Genomic DNA, 16787 nt, shown 5'->3' with positions numbered 1-16787 from the left:
AAGCTCACGTACCGTACCTGCAGCTACAGATTTTATACCACTGGTGCGTATGATGTTACGAGTGGGCCGTGTACATTTGCGACGTTCAAGGGATACGGGTATAAGTAGGGTTACAATTTGCAAGTACTCCCTCTGTTCCATATTAAATAACTTTTTGTTACATGTATCTAACACTGTGTTTGGATGTTGGCATTCAAGCTTAGAATTCGGAATTGGTATTGGGTTAGCTGAATTCTGGTGTTTGGATGGCTTAGGAATTGAAAGCTGAAATTGGGCCCAATACCATATGGAATTGCAGACAACTAAAACAGGCCATATCCAATTCGGTGGGGTAACCCTCTGTATTGGCTGGAATCGAGCCTCCCGTCCCGTCCCTGTTCGCTACTCGCCTCTCTGCGTCTTCCTCAACTCCAACCGCGAGCCAATCCCTTCGAGAAGATCGTCTTCCTCAACTCTGACCGGCCGCCGCCGACCACCAATCTTCCATCTCGTCCAGCCCCTTCCTCTCCGACTACCCGCAAGCCTTCTTACCTTCCTCCCAGGACCTGTAGCGGCAGCACACGCGCAGCGGCTTGCCTGGGCAGAGGAACACCGTGTAGAGCCAGAGGGCGAGATGCGGGCCGCGATAAGGAGGCAAACGGGCAAACGGCGGCGAAGGCTAGCGCCCAGCATGGGTGTGCGCGGAGGAATGCCGAGTGGAGCCAGAGAGCGAGGGGCAGGGTTGCGCAGGCCGCCACAAGGATGCTGACGGCGGCAAGGGCCAGCATGCAACACGTCTGGGCATGGAGAAACCGAGAAAGTCGACACCGGCGCACGTGCACAAGGTTCCTCAACCTCTCAATCCTCTTCTGCACTGCACATAGAAGACGATGGTGATTGTGATTCAATGTCACGGATGTCCAAACAGAAATTGGCATTGCAAATCAGATCCGATTCCAAGAAGCAAGTTCATTTACAACCAAACACTGGAATTGGTATTGAAGCCCAATCCAATACCAAGGTTGATTTGGTATTGAGTCCAATTCAATTCCAAGCATTCCAATATTTGCATCCAAACAAAACATAAACGTAATTTAATATATAAATACGTTCACGTTCAGACAAATTTGAGTCATTTAACAAGGTAAGGAGCAAAAAGTACGTACGTCTGGTCTGGACGTGTACAGGTCCATGCAAACTGCATGCAACAAGGCGGGAGAGCCACGAGGGGGTTACGCAGGCAGGGCCAGGGTGGGGGCCTGCCCGCAGAAGAAGGCCGGGATGCGGCCGTGAAACCAAGTGTCGCCCATCTAGCGGAGGGCGTCCCCTGAAAGGTAAAGTACAAAAAGCTGCCTGCCTGGCTCCGCCCTGACACGCCTCGTACGCACGTATCTCCGTTGACCATTCTTCGTTTCTCGCAGCTGAGTACCTCGCGGCAAGCATGGTTTAGTAATCTAATCTCAGATCTTGTCAACAAAACTGAAATGTTCTCAACACTGCCGACGGGGTTTTCTACCAATGCAGGTTACTCCTACTTTCAACAATCAAAGAAATGCAGATAATCTAACATGATTCCAGTCTTATTTTCCGCAACAAAACATTGTCGTTTTCCTTCCGTCCTCCGCCCTCACGTCCCAATATATCCATCCACCAGTCTCTCGCATCGATCTACGTACCGCTGCCGCAAAATTCACTCCAACTACAGTAGCAAAGAAAAAAAACAATGAAATGACAGCTACTACCACCACCGGTTCTCCCCAATCTCCGTCCCTGCTTTTACCTCGATCAGACTAAAATAGGAACACAAAAAAAAGGAAAAAAGGAGAAAAACAGGGCAAGAGTAAATTCCCGACTCTTCCAGCTGTCACTCGAGTCATCATCCGGTGCCGCCGCACGCCGCCTACCCCCACTGGGAAGGTGGACCCATGCAACAGCGCTTCTTCGCATCTGCGCCGTTGGCGACCGATCCGACGGTCCGGTCGCTCTCGGAGCTGGCGCTGCGGTAGTGGCCGTGGCCGAGCACCGTCGACGGCGTGTCGGCGCTCATCGCCGCCGGCCCCACGCCGCAGGCCGCGGCCATCGCCTCGCCGCACTCTCGTAGCTTCTCCTGTGGCAGAGAGACAATGATACACGGCGAAAAATCAGCACAGGATTACAATCTCGATCTGCAGAGATCTTAGGAGGAGTACTACGTTACTGGCATGCGGTGCCAGGTAATAATCATTGCGACAACAGAGGAAAATTATTGCTGATTCCATTGAGAAAACAACAAGGTTTTATTATTAGCAGCAGGCCAGTCGGTCAATCGCGTTGTTGGGGGTCCACTTCACGAGGGGAAATAACTACGAAAAGGTAAACAGTGGGTGTAAATAAATGGAGGAGCTAGGTCTCCTCCTCTCGCAAAGGATCTGGAGTGTTAATTTGTTTGTTTGACTTGACAGGGTTTGTTTTGCGGTCGTAAAATTAGTGGAGAATTAAGCGTGGGGGTTTAGTCAGTGGAAACGAAATGTATGTGCGGTTTTATATAAAGATCATGCTCACGCTATTTACAAAGGGGCAAGCGGCCACGCCGGCTTGGAAGGCGGGGAGGAGCTGGGCGCCGGCGACCTCCCCGGCGGCGGCTAGCAGCGCCGACGCGGCCACCACGGACGGCGAGAACTCCGCCATCTTCACCTCTGCGAAACGCAAACAGCAGTTGAGACAAGACCTCTGCTGAATCTGACGGAAAAGAGTTGGGAGTTTCTTGGATGGATGTCATGCCATGGCATGGCATTGGCATTTGGCGTGGGCAGGGAATGGACGTACCGGGTTGGGCGCGGAGTAGGAGGTCGACGGCGCGCGCCTTGACCGCGGCGAGCAGGGGAGGGTGCCGCGGCGGCGGGAAGCATTCCGAGAGAAAGAAGCCGAGGAACGCGAGCGGCGTGACGGAGCGCGCGCGCCACTCGAGCGCGCCCAGCACCAGCCGCTCCATGCGCCGGATGCTCACCGCGTCGAACATGAACTCCTCGTCCCTCTGCAACAACAACGCACGCCCAGCCGCAATTCCTTTGGTTAACTAACTAATCCCCTTCGCGACAGACGGAAGGGAGTATAAGCGTTGTAGTAATTACTTGGATGTCGGCGATGGAGATGGCGTCGACGCGCTGCATCTTGGCGGCGATGGAGAGGCAGCTGACGGCGAGCAGCCGCGGCGCCCACGGCTTGTGCTCGCACTGCGCGGACGAAGGAACCACGTGCCCCGAGCCGAAACTCAGACAGATCAGACCAAATTATTCCGATGGAGGGGACAAATCTTGGGCACACAAAAAAGAACACCATCTTTCGCGTTCTTACCGGCAATTGGCGCTTGGAGAGGTAGCGATCCACGTAGTTGAGCGCGAGGTAGGCGACCCGCGGGTGCACGGCGAGCTCCCCGTCGTACCGCACCTGGATGTACCAAAGGCCGATCAGATCAACAAGGGAGTTTGGGGATGGAATAAGGATGTACCGGCCACAAAGAAAGAAAGGAATAAAGAAGCACATGACAAGGGTAATGAATACCCGTACCTTGGAGATGAATCCGGCGGCTTGGCGGCGGGCGGAGGAGGCGGCGGCCGAGACGGACGGCGAGTGGGGGCCCTCGGCGTCGAGGAGGCTGGCGATCGGCTCGTCAGCGGGGCTGGTGAAGGGGTTCTCCAGGTCGAACTCGTACTCGTAGGCGTACTCCTCCTCCCCCGCCATATCCATGGATGCGCGCGGCCGTACGAGGAAAAGGGCCGAGAACACGCCAAGAAGCGCAGGCCGTGGCTTTATGGGGAAGAGGAGGAAGCCACCATTTGTGCTGCTACGCAGTGTGCTAGTACTAGCTCTGTCTGGTTGGGGAGATGGCCTTTAATAAGGGAACACCGTCGGGGTCTGGGGACAATGGTACAAAAGGTGTGGATTTGGGGTTCTTTTTGTAAAGATCGGGGAGACGACGAGGCCCGGCACCGAGGACGGGTCCGGGAGGCATGGAGGAAAGAAGAGGGATGGGGCACGACGGCGAGGAGGGGCAGAGAAGAAAGTTTCTCTTGGGTGCCCACCTGTCAGTGAACCGAAATGGTCGTTTGTCTTCAGCTTGTGCGTGTCCTGTGAGGTCAGACTAGTTACCACCTGGGCCCATCCTCTTTGACAGCTCTCATCCTGTCATCCATGTGGAGAAACAATGTAATTCTTGCCAAAATAAAATGCATCGTTCTCTTGGGATTCGGTGCTCTCTCTCTCCGCGTTATACATCTTTTGTTCACATAACGAAATGGGTCAAAATAAAAGAAAGCTTGTAAATTGGGATCTTGTGGCATTTCCATATACATTCTCTTTTTTTTCATGGAATTTCCTTATGCATTCGATGGGCTTGCAAACCTGTATAAATTACGGAGTGTCAACCCTCTTACCATGTAACTAAATCCTGGAACTATATTGGTAGATTTGGAATTACAAAAACCTTTCTTTACAAGATGGATTCCTTTCACATAGTAGATATGTGTCTTTTATCACACAAACCTTGTCAAAAGGGCAGGGAGCTGTTGTACATTTATATATATATATATATATGTGTGTGTGTGTGTGTGTGTGTGTGTGTGTGTGTGTGTGTGTGTGTGTGTGTGTGTGTGTGTGTGTGTGTCAGTGTGTGTGGGAGAAATTAGGCAAAAATTTGTACAAATTGTTGCTGATAAACGGACAACCAAGCAAAACCATGACAACGAGGCAAGGAACCTTGGTAAACTAGGCCAGGAGTACCGTCCAACAAGCGACAACATGGACATCCCAAGGCTACCAACCTGAAGGAAGCACGAGTGTTCTATTGAAGCTAACAACGTCGTCATCGGTCCAAGTTGCCCTCGACTGCCAACATGGTCGTCGAACGGAAAGAGAAACGACACCCATTGGCTCCATCAAAATTGATATCAAACCCAGTTAAAAAGATTTGAGCCTTTGCCTAGAATCACACGCGTCAACCTCGTAAACCCTCAGAACACACTCCTTTCCAAATAATGACAATTCATTAATTATAATGAAACAAGACATTTTGCCGCGTGCTCCTCCCAAACAGTGGAGGAGGCAGGAGGACCAGTAGCCCCCCCCCGAAATTCCAAAATCACACCTAAGCCCTTGCTTCTACCCTAATATAAAGTATGAATTTCTTCGTTTTTGCCCTCCTAATAACAATGTTCTTTGTTCTGGCCCTCCATACGAGTATTCCCTGGTTCCGCCCTGCTCCCAAAAGGGGGTCATTCCCCCATGATATCTAAATCCTTAAGCCCAAAGTTAAGCTAGAGGCATTGGAAGTGATTTGGGAGGTTTGAAGAATTTCTTGGAGAGGTTTTCCGATGGCGGCCCCAGCAACCGAGTGGTCCAACCACATGTCCACATAGTAAAAATTCTGCATAGAGATCATGCTCTCCACTTGAAGCCAATCATCGCCCTACTTGGCCACATTGATGGTAAAGTTGATCTGGAATGCTCCACCTTGCCAATGCTTTGATCCAGTTTTCACCCCTAACTCATTTTGCACCATCATATGCACCGTGCGACCAATCTAAACAGCCCTAGGGCCCTTTCGTAGAGGAAGATATGGCCAACCCACTTATGTTGTTGTAAAATGATGTTTTTCTCCCATTCCCCATCATAATCTCCATGGACACACATATCTCATGGTATATGAATGATTTGGTTCTTCTGTCCAATCGGATCCGGTACCTCGGTTCTTCAAGTGTGCCGGCTGAAGTTTTAGTTGTATTGCTCGGTTTCAGTCTAATCGGTTCCGGTACTCGGTTCTTTGGCCATCCATTTCGGTTCAACGATTTTTATGCCCATTCTGAAATTGGAGTAATGCTATGTTGCCTTGTCGAGAGTCCACTCCAAACCTATGACTCCCTGAATTCCTCGGATCCAGCACACTCATAGCCCATCGTAGCACTGGACTCTTCAGTGGAGCAACAACAGGCTAATTACAAGGGTAGTAATAATAACATGTCATTAGGAGATCGGGATCACGGTAGGATGACAGAGCCGACCTGGAAACGCGCCACGGTAAAGGAAAGAGATATAGCGGGAGAAAAACGGACAGCGCCGTTCTGTCCATCCCGTATCCGCATTCCGTTTTGACCTGTGGCGGCCGAAAAGGACAGCTGTCAACAGTCCCCACCACCAAAGCCCGGCCCCGCTAAACCAATTTTTTTTACGGAAATGCCCCGCCTAGCCAAACGCTCCTCCTGTCTTCCTTCGTGTGTCACTGGCCCACCACGTCAGTGTGACGACCACACCGCTTTGGGATTTGGCCTGGCCTTGCGGGTATATGCACTTTTCCCGTGAGCCATGCTGTTGGTTTGCGCAAAGAAATAACGAAATTTCTATGATCTAGATTCCAAGTCGAGGCATGCGAACCTGCACCTGGGCTGGATGCCTGGATGGCTGGATCGAGGCAAGGTGCGCGTTGCTCGCATGGGTCGCTTCCAATTAATCTTTTCTTAACTTCTGATTTGGCGAGTTAGTGTCGTTGGGCCTTATTACGACAGACCTGGACTCTGCCTCTGCTAACTAAACACCAAGTTTCTTAAGCTTTTCTGGTACAGAATGACCAGACCATGTGGGAAGAACAGCTCCACGGCTCGATCACAGTTGAAAGAATTCGATTCTGCTGGACACCGGACACGCACTTGATTCTGCCAGTGAATCTATCTGGACATGCATGGAGGATGCCTTCGATTCTGCTTGACTCCAATTTCTCTTTCTTCTTGTCAAGGAGCTCTGACTTCAAGAGTGGATCATGTCACCATATATTTATCCTTTAAGTACACAGCCGATAGGAAATCGATAGTACTCCACTGGCGTTGAAGGGCACAAGATTGATGTGATCATTGAAGGGACAACTCGCTCCAAAGTCTGCTAACCCAGTACGCATTGGCCCCGACCGTCATCAGATGGCCACGACGCCTGCACTGCAGCTACTATTCTCACTGAAGTTTCAACGGAAGATGCGTGATCAAATGACGATGCAGACATATACGTCGTGAGGGAGGAAAGAAGGTGCTCGTCAGTTATATTTATACTTGTCAACCGGTCCGGCGCGACCGTTACTGATAAAAAACATCAGTGTCGGTCGCGGCCACGACCGTTACTGATGAACCGAGCGGGCACAGTCCGTCCCCGCCTAGCCACACATCAGTGGCGGTCGCGCGACACGGCCGGCACTGATGAACACTCATAGCTCGCGAGTTACATCGACCGCCATTGATGAACCATGCATCAGTAACGGTCGGACCAGCTCGACCGTTACTGATGTGTACACGATTATCAGTAACAATCGAGAAAACCTCGACCGACACTGATGTTACTCGCGTATTAAGTACGTTCTGCGGAGCCGCAGCTGGTCGCGCCGCGCCGTCGTGACGGACCAGCTGCGGCCCCTTCCCAATTTAAAATTTTTGAGCTCCGCGGCCACCGACCGAAATGCGGCGTCCTCATCGTTGCCCGGAGCTTCCCTCTCGCTTGCGTGCTCTCTCTCCCTCCTGATCTTTCTCGCCGGCCTCCAATTTCTCTCCGAATGTTTCTAATTTCAAAATTTTAGTTAGCTCCGGTTAATTAGCACATTAATCTTCTTGTCAATGATTAGGCTAACTATTTTAGTTTTTTCTTTTCTTGTGTATTGTGTTGTAGATCGAAGGATCGTTCTTGGATGTACGTGAAGGAAAGAATCAATGCTCGATGGATAACCGAATGGACGGTCTTTTTTGGAGTCGCGAAAGGTGATATCGAACGAAAAGGACTTTTGATGATGCGTTGCCCATGTCGCAAATGTGGAAACGCATGTATGATGAAGCCTGAAGATGTTCAGATGCATGTGCTGGCATCGGGTTTTGTCGATGGTTATTCTCGCTGGACTTTGTCACGGGAAGGATGTGGTTGATGTCGGTAGCGGTAGCGAAAATGATGATGTCCTGCGGTATGATCTGACGAATGATTCCGAGAAAGAAACAAGGGTCGATGAGGAGGCTAATGTGGAAGGTGAAGTAGCTCCACGTGGCAGGATTGCCGAAATGCTAGATGACCCGTACCTACGGGACCAGCTGGAGGACCCCGAAGATGAGGCAGAGTGTGCTCAGTTCAAAAAATTGTTGGAGGACGCAAACACACCCTTGTATGATGGAGCTGGCGAAGAAAACAACGTGCTAGAAGTGACGCTCGAACTTTTGAGGCTGAAGGCAGCATCATGCTGGTCAGACAAGGGCTTCACGGACTTGTTGAGTTACCTTGCTTCGGTTTTTCCACAGCCAAATAAGTTGCCCAAGAGCACATACGAGGCGAAAAAGATTACATGCCCGCTCGGATTGGAATGCGTGAAACATTATTCATGTCCAAACGACTGCATGGTATACATTGGAGAGTACGAGAACCATGAGAGCTGCCACATATGCGGTGCATCGAGATAGAAAAAGAAAAACGCCAGAGCTGGCGAAGACGATGGGGAAGAAGTGATGAAGGGTAGGCCGGCAAAGACTGTCTGGTATCTTACGACAGGTGGCCGAGTTGAGCGTTGGATGCAAAACGTTAAGGATGCGAGGTATCTCGTCTATCATGATCCGGCACAGGTTACATTCGATCCTGACGGGCACTACCGTGTGGAGGAGGCTAGGCTCCTAAGACACCCTGCCGATGGGACTCGGTGGAGGAATTTGGACACGGCATTTCCAGATTTTGGGGAAGAGCTCAGAAACCTGAGGCTCGGTCTCAGCACTGACGGGATAAATTCTTTCGGAAACATGAACAACAAGCACAGCACATGGCCAGTGATCTTGTTTGTCTACAACCTTCCTCCATGGTTAATCATGAAGAAAAAGTACATCCACATGTGCATGCTCATACAGGGTCCAAAGCAGCCGGGAGCTGACCTAAATGTGTATCTGCAGCTTGTGAAGGATGAACTGAAGCAGCTTTGGAACCCTGGCAGAGTGGTTTGGGACGCAAACAGGAGAGAGTACTTCACGATGAGAGCAGTGCTTCTGACGTGCGTGCATGACTACCCCATGAATGGAAATACTTCATGCCAGGTGACACATGGCTACAAGGCCTGTACAAAGTGCGGGGAAAACACGACATCAGAGAAGTTGCCCGCTTCATCCAAAATTGTGTATATGGGCCACCGAAAGTGGTTGGATGCTAAAAACCCTTGGAGGGATGACAAGGAAAGATTCAATGGGAAGACGGAGCACGGGACAGCGCCGAAGGAGAAATTTGGTATGCAAATCCTTGAAATTGTGAACGATCTTGAGGTTGTCCCCGAAAGATTGCTGCGAAAAAATATAAGAAACCTGAAAGGCGTCGTGTGGAAAAGGAGGTCCGTATTCTGGGACCTGGAGTATTGGGCACATTTAGAATGCCGCCACAGCATAGATGTCATGCACGTGGAGAAAAATGTATGCGACAGCGTGCTGGGGTTGCTGATGAACATTCCAGAGAAGACGAAAGATGGACCCAACGCACGGAAGGACTTGGAACTCATGTCTATCAGGAAAGAGTTGTGGGGTAAAGATCAAGTGTCGGCAGCCGACAAGAATGGTTTCGTGACGGTGACCACGTGGTGTCGTCTGGCATGTTACAACCCGTACAAAGACGAGTTGCATAGGATGTGCCAGTGCCTGCAGGGCATTAAAGTCCCATCGAACTACTCGTCGAGCATCAAGCATCTAGTTGGCATGAAGAGTCACAAGCTATCTGGCATGAAGTCTCACGACAACCATGTCATACTCACTTAGTTACTTCCAGTCGCAATCAGAGATATCATGGAGCCGCACGTAAGGGAGACAATCATGAAGCTTTCTGACTTCTTTGACAGCATCTCGCAGAAGGCAATCACCGTTAGACGATGCCAGATACTGAAGGATAGTATGATACAGATTCTGTGCGAGCTCGAGATGTTCTTCTCTCCATCATTCTTCGATATCATGGTCTATCTAATGATCCACATATGCGATGAGATCCTGTCCCTAGGGCCCTCGTTCCTGCATAACATGCATGGCCCTGAATGATACAACGGGGTTCTGAAGCGGTACGTTCGGAACAGATCGCGTCCGGAAGGTAGCATCGTGGAAGGCTTTAGGGCAGAAGAGTGCATCGAGTTCTGCACGGATTGATTGGCTGATCAGAAATCAATAGGTGTTCCCGAATCACGGCACAAGGGCAAGCTCGATGGCGAAGGTGGCCTTGGACATACATAACTTAATGTCTATGGAAGAGGAAGGGAAGCTGACTTTGAAAGAGCACATTTGGTTGTGTTGCAAACCGTCGATTGCTGTCGGCCTTATCAGGAAATGCACATGGAACAACTGCGAAATGAAAACCTTAAAAGAGGAGAAGTCTGGATCCACTGGGAGCACAATAAAACATTCGCAGCGTGGCTGAAGAATTATTGGTACGGCAGGGAGACGACCAATGTATCAGAAGAGACGGTTGCATGTTTGTCACAGCAACCTGCTTTCCACGTCTCTACTTGGCAATCATATGTGATCAACGGCTATAACTTCTACACTGCGTCTCAGGACCGTAAAAGCACGTATCAAAATAGTGGTGTAGTCATGACTTCTGAGACCGCGACCGACGACAACAGCAAAACCAAAACGTTCTTCGGCGTTATCGAGGAGATCTGGGAACTGGAGTATTCGATCATAAAGATCCCAATGTTCCATGTAAGATGGACCAAAGGTGACAAAGAAGAAAGTCACAGGTTCACGATGATGGTGCTACCTCCTGAGATCCCTCGTGAACAAGTTGACGTGACAAAAATCCCGGGAAGAGAGGAACCATGGGTCTTTGCTAAACAATGCAAGCAGGTATTCTACAAAGACGACCCGACAAATAAAGGCCGCGCCGTAGTAAGAGGAGGGAAAAGAAGTATTGTTGGAGTGGACGGAGTTACTTCACAAGAAGACTATGAAGGTTTCCATGATCCGACGACCGCCGCAGATGACGAAGAAGCGGAACGCACGATATTAACGAGGAAAAGAAGAGGGAAAAAAAGAAGTGATGGGAGCGACAACGAGAAAATACCACAAAAACCCTACCTCAGAAGCAATTCTGCGAGGAGTCAAGTTATGACTTACCGAAGGAAGGAGAAGCACTAGTAGTCATATTGTAAAAATGTACTCGTACTGAATCTTAATGCAAACTTTGTACTAAGTGGATTTTTTGAAATTTGTATGTATGTGATGGAGTTTTTGAAATTTGTATGCATGTGATGGATTTTTTGAAATTTGTATACATGAATTGAAATTTGTACTAGAGAAATGCATGAATACAAATTTGTACTAGAGAAATGCACAAATACTAGAGAAATACAACTCCCAAGAAGCATAGCAGCACATCAGTAACGGTCGCATAGTAGTTGACCGTTACTGATGTATAGGAGCACATCAGTAACGGGCAGCTACTATGCGACCGCCACTGATGATCTTACATCAGTAACGGTCGCATAAGGGATGCGACCGTTACTGATGTATAGAAGAACATCAGTAACGGTTGCTGACCCATGCGCCCGTTACTGATGTGCATGGGGTATATAAGGGAACCCGCCGAACACTTAGAACCATTGTTGCCTGCGCGTCCTCACCTAACTCGAGAGACCAGCTGCGGGTGTTCCTAACCCTAGCCGCGGAAGCGCCGCCGGATTTTCGCGCCGCCACCGCCTCCTTCCTCCTCCGGCCCCGCGCCTCCCCGTCCTCGACCGGAGCCCGCCGCCGTCTTCCTCCTCCACCCCGGCCGTCCCCGAGCCCGCGCCACCGCCAAGCCCGACGCCCCCGCGTCGTCACCGAGCCCGCGCCCGCGCCGTCTCCGTCCTCCCCACAGGTGTGCGCCTCCTCTGCCTCCTTCTCTGCTGTCAATTTAGGGTTAGGATTAGGATTAGGGTTATGATTAGGGTTAGGATTAGGGTTAGGATTCTAATAATTTAGTTCACCGTTAGGGTTTGATTCTACATGTTCACTGTTAGGGTTTGAATTAAAGATCATGATTTGAATTATGTAGCTATATAATTTAGTTCACTATTAAGGTTTGAATTATGTAGTTATATAGTTTAGTTCACTATTAAGGTTTGAATTATCTAGCTATATAATTTAGTTCACTATTAAGGTTTGAATTATGTAGCTATATAATTGAGTTAGATGGGCACACATATTGTGAATTAAAGAGCATGATTTGAATTATGTAGCTATATAATTGAGTTAGATGGGCACACATATTGTGAATTTGATATAGGGTTAGTACATGGAGCCTTGCTGCTGCACATTAGCCTTCCTGCTTATATTGTTTAGCCTTGCTGCTTATTCAAGCCACCTTAACATGCTGTTTACTGCTGCTGCTATATAATTAGGTTCTTTATATGATGGTGTCATATATATTCTTTGTTACTGTTTATATGTTGCTGTCATATGTATACAAGTGTTAGCTTGCTGATTTGTAAGAGCATGATTTGTAATTTGTCGTAGTGGATAATTGAGTTAGATGGGCACGCATGAGTATATGCATTATATACATGATTTTTTATATGCTATATACACATGAGTAATGAATTGTGGGCCCGACCATCGTGTCGGGTCATTCAAGAAGGGGCCGGCCATCGTGCCGAGGGGGTACATATGCGGGTGGGTTTTTTATGCAGGTTTCGAGCTCTTAGTAGAGAAAAATTGCTAGTTTTTTAGCATAGGTCATGCCGAAATTTTCGGCCGATACATATTTGATGGTTTTGATGGCATAGGTACGAAATGGACAAGAGTAGCCGGAACCCAGTTCTTGATCGGGAGGAGGTAGATCGTGTCGATGAAGAGTCTTCATCGGGAGAGCAAATTGCCAGCTCTCGCTCAGGCCCCTCTAGATCAGAAGGGCGCAACAACGAGAGTAACCCGCAACCTTCTGAAACTCTCGCTAAGAAGCCAAGGAAGAAGACGCCGAGGGGGAGCCACAACTTGAAGGAGTCTCCTGAGAGGGCACAGAAGGCCTTCGCAACGACCTGTGGAGCCGTTGCACGTCAGTATTGCAAGATCACCAACGAGTGGGGTGACATCTCCCAATTCGTTAGAGACACGTGCATTATGACACTCCTGATCCATATAGACTCACGTCCCGTCTTATATGATAACAGGAAAATGCCCACATATGGGAGGAGAGCAGGAGGTCAGAAACCTCCGACAACTTCGTGCAGAGCAAGAGGTGGGAGTCGGCTGTGACCGCCGGCTTGCAAAAGGCGGAACACACGGGCCGTGTTCTAGGAGAAGGCGAAGGGGCCTGCTGGGATGATTATTTCCCGCCTGGTCCGAAGTGAAGCAGGGTCCAAAAAAGCTCCCCGCTTCTTCTGAGATAATAGAACAAGCTAAGGCGGAGGCGCGAGAGCAGGCATCCACCATTTGGTGTCGGCATTGGCCAAAAACCACCCTGCCCTTGGCGCCATACTCGGGGGAGGAGTGGAAGGTTTGAGGAACCTCCTTCCTCCTCTTCCTCCTCTTCCCGCCCGAAAGAGCACCCCGCTGAAGAGCAGCGCTGCCTCCGACACACGTATGGAGGACGAAGAAACCTACTCCCCAGGTTACAGCCCGGCTTCTAGCATGGACAACCCCCCCCGCTAGCCAACCTTCCCCAAGCGAGGGCAGCCGGGATAACGATCAGGGTCCGAGCGACAACATATTTGTAAGCAATCTTTTCAAACTCTTTTTCAATCCTTACCTTCATGAATAAAGATCTTACACACATATGCCTTTTTCTTGTTACGCGGAGGCACCGGTGAAGTGTCGTATCCACGTTGACAAGCCTGGGAAGCCTGTAGGCGCCATTAGCCGCCTGATGGCCAGACAATCACCGCCACTGGTGCACGGCATTCTCATGAATGACGCACAAGTGAGTGTGATGGTGGACTCCGTCGTCGACGACCATCGGGATTATCCTATCCCGCTACCTCCGGAGGAAGGCGTGGATATCCTAGGCGGTTGTCCAAACTACCGAATTATGTGGCCTAGGAGCTTGGTATCCCTCTACAACCACCGCCGGCCCTCTATGACTCCATCTCCCTCCGCCCAGAAAGGTACTTCTCATTCGTTGCTCGGCCTTTCCCCTAGGATACTTCCTCCTGTAGATGCCGGCGGAGATGAAGAGCGGGCAATGTCGATGCCTGCACAGCTCAAAGATAGCCAGACCACAGGGTCGGCACAGGCTGGAAGCGTCCCTCCCACCTTCTCTCTCTTGGGTGCCGCTGAGTCCATGGGTGGCCGCAAGATCGATGACAAGTACAAGGCAGAGGAGCAGAAGGCATGGGACAGTAAGAGGAGGCATAAAAAGAGGGGGCGCGGCGGCAAAACCATCAAGGAGTCCTCCACTGTCACTCAAGATGAGATGCACCATATGCCTGACATAACTGGAGTTTGTGAGGACAATAGGCCTGACATTTTCATCAAGAACCCATATCAAGGCCAGAGATTCGAAGACGGATCCTATTTCGTGGCTAGGGAGTCCGACCGGGTGCTTCTTTACTATCTTGGAAGACCGATGGTCACCGAAGATTCCCTGCGTGCCATGTCCAGAGAGATGCAAGAGCTTCATCAGTTCTACATTGAAGCATTAGCTGGTTCTGAACAGCATGACCAACATATCAATGTTAGAATCCCACGAGACTATAGCTTCTTTGACCAAGAAACTGGGAGCATTCAGGAACGTCCTATCACCTTTGGTGTGGAGTTCAACGAACTGTTCCACCTCTTCAACCGCCAAAAGCTTGATATCAACCTCTTAAGGCTGTGGTCTGCCTACCAAATAAGAGAACTGCGGCGATTGGAGGTCAAAAAAGTAGCCATTCTAGACCCCGCGATGTTCAACTACGGTGACATCGGTCTCTAGCCTGAAAAGGATGCCTCAAGAACCATGGCATCTAAATACTTGGTGGCATGTCTCGAGAAATACGCGGACGACGACTTCATCCTCTTCTTCCTTAATTTGGAGTAAGTTCAATTTTATATATAGAACCGTTTGTTTTTTCTAATTCAATCTTTCTTATACACCCTTAGATACTAAAGTTTGTTTCTTTTGAAAACAGAGACCATTGGGTGACACTACTCATTTGTTTGCCTTGGTCCGCGGTGTACTACTTCGATTCACTGCTTCCGAAGAAGGGTGTTCGAGGTAGGTTCTGGAAGCCCATCAAATCACTCATTAACACTGCTTGGAAAGTGGCGACCAAGGGAAAACTAGCTGGTAAAAGCTATAAAGACGAGCCTCACCACAACCACAGGTTCCCTTGCCAGCAACAGCTGCCTGGCAATGTGTTCTGTGGCTACTACTGCTGTCACATCCTTATGGTGAATGCCAGCATGTTCAAGCCTGAGTGGAAGGGGTCAATTGCGGCGATGAAAGAGTACTGGCGGCCCTGAATGACAATGGGACACCGAGCTAAATGGGTCGTGTATAACATTCAAAGGGAGTTCGTCCATCTCATAAACAATGAGGTCATCAAGCCTAGTGAGGACTTTTTCGAACGCGTGGAACAAGTCGTGTTTAGGGTTCACCCACGACAATAGATTCATTTGTATTCTTTATATTCTTCCATGAAATTTTGACACTTTGTAATTATGTTTCTATGGAATTTTGACACTTTGTAATCAATGTCGTGAAGTGAGATACATTTGTATTCTTTATATGATGCGGTTTATATACAATTGTATGCTTTAAATGATGTGACATGATGTGATGTGGCTTTATATGTATTTTTCTGTGATGAGATACATTCTGTATATAATTTGCTGTGTATTTACTGTGGTTTTAATTTTTTTTTAAATACCGAAAACGTATCAGTGTCGGTCGACCGACCGACAGTGATGGGACGACGCGACCGTTACTGATGATATATACATCAGTAACGGTCGTGAAGGAACGACGGCCACTGATGTATATATACATCAGTAACGGTCGCTTAACGGTCGAAGCGACCGTTACTGATGTACTATCATCAGAAACGGTCGGGCCAACCGTTACTGATGATGGGTATCATCAGTAACACGAAGTTAGTAACGGCGGCCCAGACCGTTACTGATATGATTTTTTGACCGTTACTGATAACCGTTTGTGTAGCAGTGTTTTAGTGCAAATATTTAGGATACGAGTTGCTCTAGAATTGCATGAAGGAACGTACGAGATCTCCTGTCTCAGGCTATCGGCGAAATGCGAATCATATGCCCCAAACACTCTGTTCCTAGAGATTATAGAGATTATAGATCAAAAGAGAGCAATTCTCGATCGCCGAGGCAACCGGCTCAGATACATGCCCGTGTTTGCTCCTTGGACCAGCGTGCTTGTTCTTGTGCGTCCAAGCCTATGCGCATGCATGATTCGTTTGTGAATTCTCTCAAATGGTTAAAAATCTCGGACAAATTTTAGCTACCAGATCTCCATATATCCAAGTATCCAACAGCCCACCGGCCGGCGGCCGGCATCACTACGTACCGCGTCATAAAGCATGAGCACTTAGCTGTGCGGGTGTGCAAGTGCAGAAACAATCAAACAAAATGACAAAATCTATACAACTCAGGGGAACTCCTGTCGTGCTGATTCTGGCAAATTGGCAATGCCCATCCTGACGCATGTGACAAGTACTACGTTTCAAAGCATGGTTGCAACTTCGTACGCTAGCCTTGGCACGCATGCAGGCCTCCGGCATCTTTGTCCAATCAAAGCAGAACAAAAGGGACGTTATCAAAATAAACTACGAGAGACCGAGAGAGAAAGGCAGGAAGGAGACAGAGACAGAGAGATGGAATGGA

The 16787-nt window shown here is 49.1% G+C and overlaps 1 protein-coding gene across 2 annotated transcripts; it reads right to left on the bottom strand.

Annotated features, from left to right (window-relative positions):
- Positions 1-1487: 1487 nt before the first annotated feature.
- LOC100821682 (cyclin-D6-1) lies at positions 1488-3933 on the bottom strand. Of its 2 annotated transcripts, none has more exons than XM_014901607.2 (6): positions 3526-3933; positions 3313-3405; positions 3090-3191; positions 2785-2992; positions 2530-2654; positions 1488-2086 (listed from the first exon to the last, which is right to left on the bottom strand). In XM_014901607.2, the coding sequence occupies exons 1-6, from the start codon at positions 3703-3705 to the stop codon at positions 1880-1882; spliced, it is 915 nt and encodes a 304-aa protein (XP_014757093.1). In that variant the 5' UTR covers positions 3706-3933; the 3' UTR covers positions 1488-1879. The 2 variants fall into 2 exon arrangements, with proteins under 2 accessions (XP_014757093.1, XP_014757092.1); XM_014901606.2 differs by having other exon boundaries at positions 2521-2654; positions 3526-3932.
- Between the last annotated feature and the right edge of the window lie 12854 nt (positions 3934-16787).

The sequence above is a fragment of the Brachypodium distachyon genome, chromosome 1 (genome assembly GCF_000005505.3).
Source record: "Brachypodium distachyon strain Bd21 chromosome 1, Brachypodium_distachyon_v3.0, whole genome shotgun sequence".
In the NCBI taxonomy this organism is placed as follows: domain Eukaryota; kingdom Viridiplantae; phylum Streptophyta; class Magnoliopsida; order Poales; family Poaceae; genus Brachypodium; species Brachypodium distachyon.
Note: the sequence above shows the minus strand (reverse complement) of the source record. Positions and strands in the feature narration are given on the sequence as shown.

Excerpts from the sequence above, each read along its gene's own strand:
- LOC100821682 (XM_014901606.2), bottom strand. The coding sequence starts at position 3,705 with ATGGATATGGCGGGGGAGGAGGAGTACGCCTACGAGTACGAGTTCGAC. Across the intron at positions 3,406-3,525 it reads CCGCCGGATTCATCTCCAAG|GTGCGGTACGACGGGGAGCT; the intron begins GTACGGGTATTC and ends TGGTACATCCAG. Across the intron at positions 2,993-3,089 it reads TCTCCATCGCCGACATCCAA|AGGGACGAGGAGTTCATGTT; the intron begins GTAATTACTACA and ends TTGTTGTTGCAG.